The 12,211-nt window shown below is 42.0% G+C and overlaps 1 protein-coding gene across 1 annotated transcript; it reads left to right on the top strand.

Annotated features, from left to right (window-relative positions):
- On the top strand, positions 1 to 10,953 carry ATP6V1E1 (ATPase H+ transporting V1 subunit E1). Its single transcript, XM_008643992.1, has 9 exons — positions 1 to 33; positions 3,469 to 3,534; positions 4,431 to 4,540; positions 5,023 to 5,089; positions 6,908 to 6,997; positions 8,278 to 8,346; positions 8,731 to 8,825; positions 9,679 to 9,766; positions 10,340 to 10,953. Exons 1-9 carry the CDS (start codon positions 1 to 3, stop codon positions 10,400 to 10,402), a joined length of 681 nt encoding a protein of 226 aa, XP_008642214.1. The 3' UTR covers positions 10,403 to 10,953.
- The last annotated feature ends 1,258 nt before the right edge of the window (positions 10,954 to 12,211 follow it).

The raw sequence follows: 12,211 nt of genomic DNA, 5'->3' as shown, positions 1-12,211 counted from the left end.
ATGGCGCTCAGCGATGCCGACGTGCAGAAGCAGGTAGGGCCGCGCGCCCCGGCCCGAGCGGAGCCCCTGAAGGGCCGTGGGGATCGGGGCTTACCGCGGTGGGGCCCGCAGTGCAGAGCTTGGCCCGGGTCTGCTGCCCTTCCCCGTGGGAAGGGAGGATCGCTGGTGAGGGGGAAGGATCTTGGCTGGGAAAGAGGAGTCTCCGGACAAAGTGGTTTTTCCTCTGTCGGGGGGGATGGGCCTCACCCGAGTACTTCCTTGTGGCATTTTGGTGACATGTTACGCCCGATTACAACGAAGGGGTTCATGAGCAGGCTGAGTGCTATCTGCAGTGTCTAATTGCACCTCAAGGCAGGTAAATGCACAGCCTTAGACGAGTACTGTGTTTTTCCATGTTGCTGTGGGTAGATGGTTAGAGGTGAGGGCCAGTCTCTTGTTCCATGCCTGCAGTGGGAGAACCAGAGGAAGTGGCCTTAAGCTGAGACAGGGGAGATTCACATCAGATAGTAAAAAAAAATGGTCACTGTTAGGGTGGTCAGGCGCTGGAATAGGTTGCCCAGGGAGGTGGTGGAGTCAGCATCCCTGGAGGTGTTTAGGAGGTGTCTGGATCTGATGTGGTTTGGTGGTTTAAAGGTTACAGTGATAGTGCTACGCTGATGGTTGCACTGGGCGATCTTGAAGGTCTCTTCCAGCCTTAAAGATTCTATGGTTCCCTAAGGATTTCCCATCTCTTTTTCCTTGTAGCTGTGCTACCTGCAGTTAGCTGTACCTTAGCATTTGGGTGGGCTGCTCGGCATTACTAGGTCTGTTTCCTAAGCAGAGTGGTGCAGCCTGGGGTTGGCTTGCAATGGAAACTTCCAGCCGTGAAGTCTGGCTGTGGACACTCCTCCAGAGGCAGGACGCCCTGTCCCTGTTGACAGTAAACACTGCCCTCACCTAAAAAAGCTGCTTTCAGCTGGGTTGGAGATGGTGTGTGGTGTTAAAGGCTGCAGGGATCCAGTCAGCACTGCTCTGGGCAGCTTCCTGCAGGTGATGAGCAGATCAGGCAAGTTCCCTTTGTCCTCTGCATCACAAGTACTCATGTCTCACTTTCTCATTCAGTAAACATTGTCTCTTGGCAAGGAAGCACCACAATGAAAGTAAAATTGGTAGGTTGCCTTTCTCCAGAAGGAGAATTGTAACATTACATTGTTTTCCTTTTATCTGCAAAGCTCGTTTGCTTTTTCCTGCCTCTTCCGTGAATATAATAAAAATAAAGCTGACATTAGGGTGGTCTTGCTCAGCCAGAATGGACCTGAACTTCAAAGGTTAGTTCAGGCTCTGGTGATGTACTAAGCATGTAATACTAATAGCTTTTCACATCTGCAGCATTCCTGTCATTGCTTTTCATTCCTGAGCCCAGGGTGATCCTGTTAACTGGAAAGGAGAGTGCTGGTGGTGACAGTCCTGCAGGTATATGAGTCTGGCATGAACTTGCCAGCTGGTCCTTGTAACTACTTGCCACTGCACTTCCAATAATTTTCACTTTGAAAATCATCTCTGATTGAGACTTTTTCCCACTGGCAGACTCGCTTTGTTATTCTGTTAAAGGTGTTTAATATGTTGTTCCATCTGGTCACTTCTAAAGCCCATCTAACATCTAGAACTTCCCTTGGAAAGCATAATCACACTGCTCCTGATGGGAAAACCCCTTCTTCTTTTCTATAGGAAGTATTACTTTAAAATTAATCTCTCATTTCGAAGTACATTTTTGTCAGTATTAGTATTAAAACTAAACCTATTTATAGATGTGAGACTCTCACTTTGGATCGCTCTTCATTTCTATAAAAAGCAAAAAGGGATTTCAGTACAGCAGCTTTTGAAGGAAGTAACACTGTTCAGTCTTATCAATGTAGGAGAAGTGGATTCTTTATTACCTTGCTTCCATCTCATTCCTTTTCTCTATGCAGAGGATGTTTCCTGAACACCCAGAAGTGCTTTTCCAAAATTCAGAAACCAGACCACATGGGAGGAAGTGACTCAGTAATGTAAAGGCTGCTTAGTTCCCAGTCTTCTTCAACAATAGGCTGTTGAGCAAAATAATATCCTTTTTTTATATGCCTCTCTTGCCCTTTCTGAAGTGCAGGGTAGGAAGCTGATGCTGTAGGTGGGCAAGCACTTGAGAGTCTCTGCAGACATGAATTAAAAGAAAACCTGCTGATTTGATTTTGAGGATGTAGATATTACTGTTCACTTCTTCCACTGTGTTAACATGTGTTTAAAATCTTCCACTTGTCTCTTCACTTCTGTTTTTTCATCTCTATGGGCTCAGTGCTGTTCTGCACGTTGGCTCAGTTTTCACCTTGGCACCTTTCTAATCTCTTTAAAACATGTAATTTTAACATGAGATTCTATAAATAGAGTCTTTTGTGTGAGTGTATTCAGACTGGATTTTCTGCAAAATGTGTCTCATTGCTAAGTGCAAGCAAAAAGTCAGTAGGTTTTTATGGTCTTCTCCATCTGGCCATGGAAGTGTCTGTACTTCATCCCAATTGCAGTTTGGTTGGGAATGAGCCCTTCCAATCTGCCCCAAATGAGAACCTGAACTGAGGTCTGTCACAGAAAGGCATATGATGGATGAACAGAACTTGGTCTAATTGCTTTCCTGGTCTTTAAGCTGCTGGACCTGGGCTTTGTAGTGCTTTGAGGTGGCTTCAGGAATGTTTTTCAAGTAGAACTTATTGGTGCCTGTGGGGCTCTGAAGCAGCATGTGACATTGTTCATGTGGTCTGGGTCACGGAGCACTGCTGCCGATGTCTCCATCCCCAGCCCCTCCAAACTGACCTTGTAAGTCTTTACAGGATTTATTACAGTTTTTCAAGGTGAGTGTCTCTGGTGTTCCAAGGAACTTCTGGCTGTACAAATCTGACCAGAGTGGTCAGGAGCCCTTTGCTTTGCTTCACCGTTCACCTGTGGAAGGCCCAGGTTCATTCAGATGCCATCTGTGTTAATCTTTCTGTTGCATGTAAATGCCCTAACAAACAGACTGATTTTGCTGTGTGAGGATCTTTGACGTCTAGGAGAGGTTTCTTTAATACACTCAGGGGTTTTGAAAAAGTTGGTCTCATTAATGAAGAATGAAAATACCCAGCCTCACATTTATACAAATTTATCTTTGGGCTGGTTTGTTTGGGTTTTTTTGGGTTTGTTTGGGTTTTTTTATAGTTGCATACCTGAAGTGCATTCTTCTAATGGCAGCCAGTGAAACAGCATTATATAGAATTATTGGGGAAAATAATTTCTTGTAATATATGTCAAGATGAACTGACTCTTTAGTGTTTATACTCAATTAAATTTCCTTGGCAAACAATATTGTATGAATTAGTAAATGGATGTGGAGGATGTACAGATGAGGATATATATACACCTACTTCTTCTAGTCAATGTTCTTTCCTACAGAAAATATTTTCTTTCCTCTCTCTTGTACAGATCAAGCACATGATGGCTTTCATTGAGCAGGAAGCCAATGAAAAGGCTGAAGAAATAGATGCAAAGGTAAAAACGGAAGTTCACTGTCAGTAAGTGCAGAAGGAAAACTGCATCCCACGTCCTGTTTTGAAAGTTGAAGTCAGAGCAGAACTAGAGCACCTTTGTAAGCTACAGCTGATTTCTGTTCAGTTATTACTTAGCATAAAGTGGCGTACCAAATGAAGTTAGCATTTCTTAGCTTTTGACAAATGAAAACGACTCAGAGCTGCTTTTGGTCAGAGTTTTGGTGGTTCTTGAATATGAATTTATTCATATCAAAGTTCACTTCTTTGTTTTAAGCAATCAGGAGAGCTGAGTGGTAACGTGACTCAGTTGGATTAAGTAGAACACCTTCCCCCACTAAATTAGTATTTAAGGCATGAGTTGAATTGCTTGCACAATTCTTCACTTAGGTTAAGCCATGAGAGACTGGGTTTAAGATTAACCTGGTGATAGAGTATAGATGTTTACTAAAGAAGGATTAATGGTGCTTTTCAGTCCTAACAATCTGCATTATACCACTGCTGAAATGCCTTGTTGGTATTGGACCCAGCATATGTGTTGCTAATAATATTTAATCTCCCTTAAACATTTAGATTTACACAAATATTTAATCAGTACTAAAGCAGGTAATCCTGAAGATCTGCAAACAGAATTCAGAAGTTGACATTGGATTCTCAGGCATAAGTAGGAGAGTTGTCCATGTTTTTACATGCTGTCTGGTGAGGCTTTGCAAAAAAAAGGAACAGCTGTGCTGTCATTCTCCTTATGTAGGAATTACTTAAAGAGGTGAAGGGTTTTTATATGGAACCGTAAATTGTATCATCCTATCTTGTCTGTGAATGTGCTCTGTTACATTTTGGTTCTGTTTTTTTCAGCCCAAGGAATCAATTTCCACTTCAGTTATTTAATTTTTACTGTAGGCAGAAGAAGAATTCAACATTGAGAAGGGTCGCCTAGTTCAGACACAGAGGCTGAAAATCATGGAGTATTATGAAAAGAAGGAGAAGCAAATTGAACAGCAAAAGAAAATGTAAGTTGCTTGGGTTAGATGACTGACTTCAGAGCCTGAGCTCACATTTTGTTCCTAATTTTATACAAAATTCTTCTTCCCTTGCAAAAAGGCAAATTGTAGACAACATATTTAGTTCTAATTATGAGCTTCTATTTTTTTCTGGGGAGAAATTATCAAAGCTGAGCCACAATAGTGTAACTTAGCGTGATGAAAGAATCCTTCCTATTTCTTTATGTAGTTAATGTCTAGAACTCCACCCTGCTCTGTTACCCTGGAACAAATGGTCATGTCACGTTTAATTTGGATGGGTCTTCACTGAAGAAAGGGGTTCTGCAGTTCAATCTCTTGTGCAAGTTCAGAAACAGATTCAAACAGGTTGACAGACCTCGTTATTCAGTGTTGTAGGATTGTTATCTTTAAATGCAAAGCGTGCAGTTAAATGTTACAGTTCTTCTGCCAAAGGCTGATGGATTGATTCGACTTTATCATGCAACTTGCAGTCAGATGTCCAACCTGATGAATCAAGCAAGGCTGAAGGTCCTCAAGGCAAGGGATGACCTTATTGCAGTGAGTATCTCTGAAGTAAACACACTGAGTCTCTGTTCCTACCATATGTTAGGAAATGCAACCATTCTCTAAAGAAAACCTGATTTTTGATTGACTGACATTTGCTTCAACATACGAAAATGGCTTCCCAGGCTGCTCTGAAAAGGCCTTGGGGATTCAGTCCATCTTTGCTAATCTTATTTGCACAGTTTCCATTACCTGCTGTTTTAGGGAAATACATTGGTCTGCCAGGAACATTGCAGGCAGTGTTGTATCTGTCATTTGCACAGTAGCTTGTTTCTTTAAAGAGCAGGAACTGTCTCTTGCACAGTTGGTAGAACTTTGAAATTCTGTTTGCCTGAAGCAACTTTGACGTGAAAAAACCCAGCATGGCATAAGCAAGGAGGCTTAAGACACCACCAGCTGGGATTTCTTGTGTCCTTCAGTGGCCCATAGTACATGAAAAGGTTTGCTTCTTGTTCTGGTAGGGACCAGTGTGGGTGTTGACATAGAGGGTGAGCAGTCAATCATTCATCAGAGCAGGCTACGTTCAGGCTTGGTTTGGGTTTCCTGTGTTTATCTCTCCCCACGTGCAGTGTGTCCCCATTCTGCTCACTGAGCAGTGAGCAGGTTTGCTGTGCTCTCCCACCGGTTTGGGTGTTCCATGTTCTGCTAGATGGGGCTGTTGAGCCGTTGGAAAAGCTTGAGAGACCCGTGGAAGTCAAAAATAAAAGATGGGGTAAATGTTCAGGTTGACGCTACCATGAAAAAGAGGAGTGAGCGGAAGAAAATCATCAGTTTATTGACTCTTTAAACCGAGTTTCAAACTTTAGATTGTATTTCCAGAGAGGAGGAAGGTGGGTGGCTCAGGAGCTAACTCTGTTGTGATAGTCTCTGCTGGGTAATCTCTTCCTCATTTATCTGCTGACTCAACCTCATGCTTCTGAGTAATTCTAAACACTCTTCCTCATTTTAAGACATTTAAAGTCACATGCTGCTCACTCTTTCTTCCCTTATCAGATCTTTGGCTTCTTTGATGAAGAGAGATGAGCAGTTCCAGAAATGCAGTGTTACTCTAGGGAGGACAGAACAACTAGGTTTGACCATGACAGTAAATTGTGATAGTTTTATGTCCTTGTACTCATTGTGTTACTGTGCACTCTTTCTCTAAACACCATAAGGTAGGACAGGAAAGAAAGGTTTATACCAAGTCATAGAGTTTCTTTATCTGAAGTATTTCTGATGGTTGAATTGTAGGAGCTATGAGTTGACTCAAAGTTCTTTAAAATTTTCTTAAAAATTCAATCCCATCCAAAAGTGATTTGCTGAGTAAAGATAATCAAGATAGCTACTTAAAATTAAAAATAAGCTCTCTCTTTTAATTTTTGACTTGCATTTACTTACAATTAAAGAATACCTAACCTGCATATTATTTGGTGGAAAAATAGATTAGACTTCTTTGCTCAACCATAAAGCTGAAAAAATATATTTGGACAACCATATTATTTTACATTAAGCAATTATTTACTACATATTTAGGTTATCTCACTTAACATTCTAAGTACCATCCCTTTGCTACTGAGCTCTCCCTTTTTCACACAAAAGGAATTATTGTCAGGTTCTAATGAGTTCAGCTCAGGGCAGGAAGAAGAGAAGTGTTGGGCAGGGATAGTGTGCCATGCACAGAGAGGGAGGTCTAGCTTGGATGAACACCAGCTGGAGTGTACGTTTACGTGTTGGCAGGGTGTGAGAGCTATAATAGAAGTACAGAAAGTTGGTAGGCATGAAACCAAATGCCAAACAGATGGGCTCTGCTGATCTGATTTCTTCTGAATGTAGGATTTGCTGAATGAGGCCAAGCAGAGACTTGCCAAGGTGGTGAAGGATACTGCCAGGTACCAGACACTGCTGGATGGACTAGTTCTACAGGTAAATATTTAAATTGTAAAAAAAGGATCATTGCTGCCCTAACCCCCTAAGTTTCTCTTGTCAGAAATAGCCCACTGGAAGTTACACTTGTACTGGAGTATGGATCAAATGCTGCTGGGCGATCCTTGAGTTTTAAACCTCACTTCAATATCTTTGAGTCTTGGATTCCAAACAAAGAGGTTGTGGCTTATTTTGAGGTGTAGAACCTGGTATACCAGCAGCAGTTCCATTGTAAGAATAATTGCAGATGTGCACATACACATTTTAGGGTGCACACATTAAAATGCTCCTGTAGTAATCAGTTGGATCAAATGCACCTTTGGCAGAGGCTGTTTCTCCAAATGCACGGGTCAGTCGATACCCCCTTCAAAAGTCTTTTTGGCATTTGAGACTTAACAAGCCCTGACAAATTTACTGTAATATGGAATGTGCCTGTGACAGAAGCAGGCACAGAAAGCAGAAACCAGAGCTTTGCTTGCCTAGAAGCACATCCTCAAGCCCCAGAAGTGAACTGCTGAAAGTGCAGTAAGCATTGGCCAGGTCAGTCCTGTGAGCTCTGGTGCCTCCTTCTGGCACACATTGGTCCTGTTGCTGTGAACTCCCGGAGCCACCCCGCTCTCCTGCCACACTTGGGTGGCAGAGTTTGCTCAGTAGCATCTCCTACCAGCTCGTGCCTCCAACTGGGTGTTGTTTCTTTGTCATGCTCAGGCCTGGTATTGCTGTACATCAAACAAACCTTTCCTGTTCTTGGAAATTGGTCACGCTTGTCTTGGCTTGTTATCTTGGATTCAGTGAGGGATCTGTGCTCACACCTGGACTAGATGATCATTGCAGGTCCCTTCAAACTGGAACTAAACTTACTTTATTCTGTTCTAGTCTCAGGTGTTACCACAGGAACTGCAAGGCAGGAGTTACTAGAGCAGGCATCTGAAACTGCTGCATGTCTTCAAGAGCTTGGTTGCATGCTCTGTCTACTTAGACAGCAGTGATCCTTATGTGTACATGAGCATTAACTGGCCAACACAGTCCTGAGATTCCATTTGTTTAGTTGCAATTGAGTTCCAAGCACATCATCCATATTTGGGCTCTTCCCCAAATATTGGTGCTGTCCTCTCAGAATGTCTGCGGGAGGTGAACTTGTGAGTGAAGAACTAAATAAAAGAGGCTGATACTGCTGGGGCTTGGGTTTTAAATTGATCAGCTTCTTTCCTTTCTTGGGGTTAAATAAGTCTGACAATTAAAATGTTGACTTCTGAAACGGAAATGGTTATTCCTTGCAGGGATTCTACCAGCTGCTTGAGCCCAGATTAGTCGTTCGGTGCAGGAAGCAGGATCTCCCCATGGTTAAGGTAAGACACCTGGAATAGTTGGACAGTGCCCTGCTCACAGAGGCTGAGACCTGACTGCAAATATTTGCTGCTCTGATCCCCCTCTCTGGGTGACAGGAAAACAAGCTTTGCTTGTTGCACTTCTGTTCCAGCTACAATGTGCTTCCAAAGTTGGGGATCATTTCCCTGCTTGGAGATTACCTTGGAAACTTTAGACATTGTTATTGTATTAAGAATAATAACTGGGTTTGGCTCAAGAGCCAAACTGAAATGCATTTTCTTAATTAAAAAAAAAAAAAAAGGCCTCAATCCCTTCATTTTATTAGGACAAGTGATTGAGTGATCAAACCCGAGTGCTGCAGTAGTGTTTGTCAGTGCTAACTGGAGATTCATCTTGTGTCCTAGACTGCTGTACAGAAGAGCATTCCCATCTACAAAAATGCCATAAAAAGGGATGTGGATGTTCATATTGACCAAGACAGCTTCCTGCCAGAAGATATGTAAGGAAAATGGGATTGTTTTATGCAGAGCACTAACTTAATGCAACTTTTCAAGCCACAGCTCACATTAGAACAGTGTCAGAAAATTAAGTATGGAATGTCCTCAAAATGGGTGCTGCTGTTCTTGCAGAACTGGCACTTCTTTGTGTTTATCAGACACAGACTCTGCAGTTTTCTCCAGACAAGCACTGTCTCCATCAAAAATGTCAGGAAAAGTTTTGTGCTATCTCCAGCCTGATTCACGGTACTGAAGTAGGAATAACTGTACATAGGAACTGAACCACTGGTCTTTTAGGGAGAGAGAATATGGGTGTAGCCATGCTTTCTGTCTCAAGACAGAGCAAATTGAGTCATAAGGTGCTGCAGGATAATCACTTGATGGGGTTTGTGTCTGTTCTCTCTGCAAGGCTCTATTTCCATATGGTATTATAGAGATACCTTATACAAAGCTGTGTATTCTATCATCTTTATGTATGGGCCAACAAACAATACTTCTAGCACTTTTCCTCACTTTCCAAAACGTGACAGCTGTCTTAATAACACAGAGTCTGAAGCTGTTTTGAAGGGACAAATTGCACAGCTCCACTTAGATTTAGATCATGCTGATGAGGACCCTTGCACATAGCTGTGGTCTCTGGTAACTCCAAAGATGCTTTGCACTGCTGCTTCACTGGATCTCTTTGTGCTGATTCCTATTAAGACATGATCAAAAAGGTTGGTTTTTTTTAAAAAGAGAAATCTTACCCATGTATCTGACTTGCCTATAAATGCTCATTTGGGATATCTTTGCCACGTTCTGACTCTGACCCATGGATATCACTGAATTATTTGTTTTTTAATTGTCCATCTCTAGTGCTGGAGGTGTTGAAATCTACAACAGTGATGGTAAAATTAAAGTTTCCAATACCCTGGAAAGTCGGCTGGACCTTGTAGCCCAGCAGGTGAGTTTCTCCAGCAACCAAGGTAAACAAAATACAGTTAACTAGTTTGTTCTTGTAATTAAATCCTTGTGTTTCCAAGGTGTCAGTCACAATAATGCATGGGATCAGATTTGATTGGGAATGACAAGTGGGAAGTTATTTTTGAATGGGAAGAAGCAAATTACCTACTATTTGTGCAGCAAAAAACTGGGGCTTTCCCAGAATGACCCCTTTTGAATTAAGCTTAATCAAGCTTAAGCTCTATAAATTATGATACTGAAAGCCTGCAGTCAAGATGCTGAAATGCTGAGGCTACCTTGAATTACTGAAGCTAGCTCGAGTACAAACTTTGGCTGAGACCAATTACACCCAAGTGCAGAAAAACCCTAGCTCTGGCATCTCTTTCTTATGCTGCAGTACAGGCAGTCCTTTCAGTCTTATAGAGTAGCAGGCAATGTGTGATCAGAGAAAGGCTTCAGAAAGCTCAGATGAACTGACTTGTAAATTTTGAAGCCAACCTAACTATCCCACAGTGCCTGCAGGAAGAACATTTTATTGCCCATTTCACATAACTGGTGTGCTCTTTCTCCACAGATGATGCCAGAAATCAGAGTGGCTCTCTTTGGTGCTAATGCCAACAGGAAGTTTTTGGACTAAACCTCTATGAGAGAAGGTGGGATCTGTTCCACTGCCATACTGAAGGGGATGCAAAAGCATCTGCTAATTTAAAATCTTGAAATTTAACATTACTGTGTCATCCAGTATCTGTTCTTCAATCGAATAATTTTGCATACCTGCTGTGCTTAGCCTCTCTACTTGTGGTTAGAATGCATTGCTCAAAGGATGTGAAGACATACATATTCATCCAGAAGTGGCACTAGAAAATGGAGGCACTTGGGCTCTTGGCTTTCCTTACACTGTTGTGACTCTATAAAGACAAGTGGTCCATTTAGGGTCACTCTGTTTGCTTTGGCCATGTCTCTCAAGTTGTCTGATCTGTGAAGTAAATTACTGTGCTGCTGATGGCAAATCCCCTTTCAGTTATGGTCTTCAGTGTTATAGAGGGCATGTATTCCTTCCCAGGGTTAGTAGTTTAATTAATGTTACTTGGTCAGGCATTTCCTGTTCTGTATATGTGATTTAAAAAAAAAAAAAAGCCTGAGCCTGTAAAGCTCTATTTATTGAAATAAAATGTGTGTGTGTATGGAGTTCCTTGTCACTTCTCTTTGAAAAGTGGGATTGTTTGTGTAAGGACTTCCTACATGAGCTGTGTGTTTGAACTGTTCTGTGAAGCTGGAATTCCAGTGCAAGGTGTAGTGTCAAGCTATTTGCTGGAATAATGTTGGATTGTAGGCAAGGCTTTTGAATAGGGTTCCAGGATTTTGGAGCATCATTCTCCCTGAAAAATGGGTCAGTAGTTCTGCTCCCACAACCTTGTGTCACAAGAGAGAACTACAGTAACACAACTGTGCTACTTAGATAAAACAAACACAATCCCTTTCCAGTCACAAGTTTGTTGCTTCTGTGCAGGAGATCCAAACCATGCCCTGACTCTTCCTGATGCTCAATTCTGAGACTTCCTTTTGTGAAAACAGAAGCTGATGAATTACTACTTAAATATGTTTTGAAATCATCTCTCTAAGTGTTGCAGTGAATCAGGAATGGTAGGAGTTTTACAGAGTGCCACAAAGAGCACCTGCCAAGCTGCAGCAGCACTGCTTTATGCAGTGTTTTTAACCTGCGGCCCCTACTTTACACGAGGCCTGTGTGCCCTCAGGTAAAGTAGACTCCAAACGCTAGATAAGCCTTTTACTGCCTCACTTCTCTCAAATGGAGATTTTCTGCTAAGAAAATCCTGATTCCAAGCTTATTTAATCTGTGTCTGGAAGAAATGCTTTAAATTTTCTCTTAGGAAATAAGATTATTTAGCAAGGTTGGGTTTTTTGGTTTTACTGCTCTTCCCTGTTGCATTTAGGTGCCAGTTCTTGTTTTTTCCCACATAGTTACGGTATTTATTCCTTTAGTGCTTTGCTTTTCAGCACATGCTTCTGTGACGGGGCAATAAGTGTATCTGGATTAAAGTCCCCCTTTCTAGATTTTGGATACCTGTTACAGCTTTTTTTTTTTGCAACAGTCACTGATCCAGCTTCCTGACTAAGTGCTGGGCTCTGGTTTTGTGACACACACGTAGTGAAGGATAAGCCTGTGCATGGGCATGCTTAGCTGTGTTGTTTCTTGGTCCAAAGAGACTTTGTGAAGCAGATTTGTTTTGGTCCTTTCTGATGGTTTCATCCAGCTCTGTCTGCAGATGCTTGTCTGTGACAAAAGGAGATTTTTTGTACAGGATCTGATGGTCTGTTTCTTTCATGAAGGTAGCAAGACTTTCACAAATCCAGGTCTTGCATACTTTTGAAAAGCAAAATAATAACTAGCTAAGTGTTTGACTGTGATTCTCACACTGGAAGA

This window comes from Corvus brachyrhynchos, unplaced genomic scaffold (assembly GCF_000691975.1).
Source record: "Corvus brachyrhynchos isolate BGI_N302 unplaced genomic scaffold, ASM69197v1 scaffold191, whole genome shotgun sequence".
In the NCBI taxonomy this organism is placed as follows: Eukaryota; Metazoa; Chordata; class Aves; order Passeriformes; family Corvidae; genus Corvus; species Corvus brachyrhynchos.
Note: the sequence above shows the minus strand (reverse complement) of the source record. Positions and strands in the feature narration are given on the sequence as shown.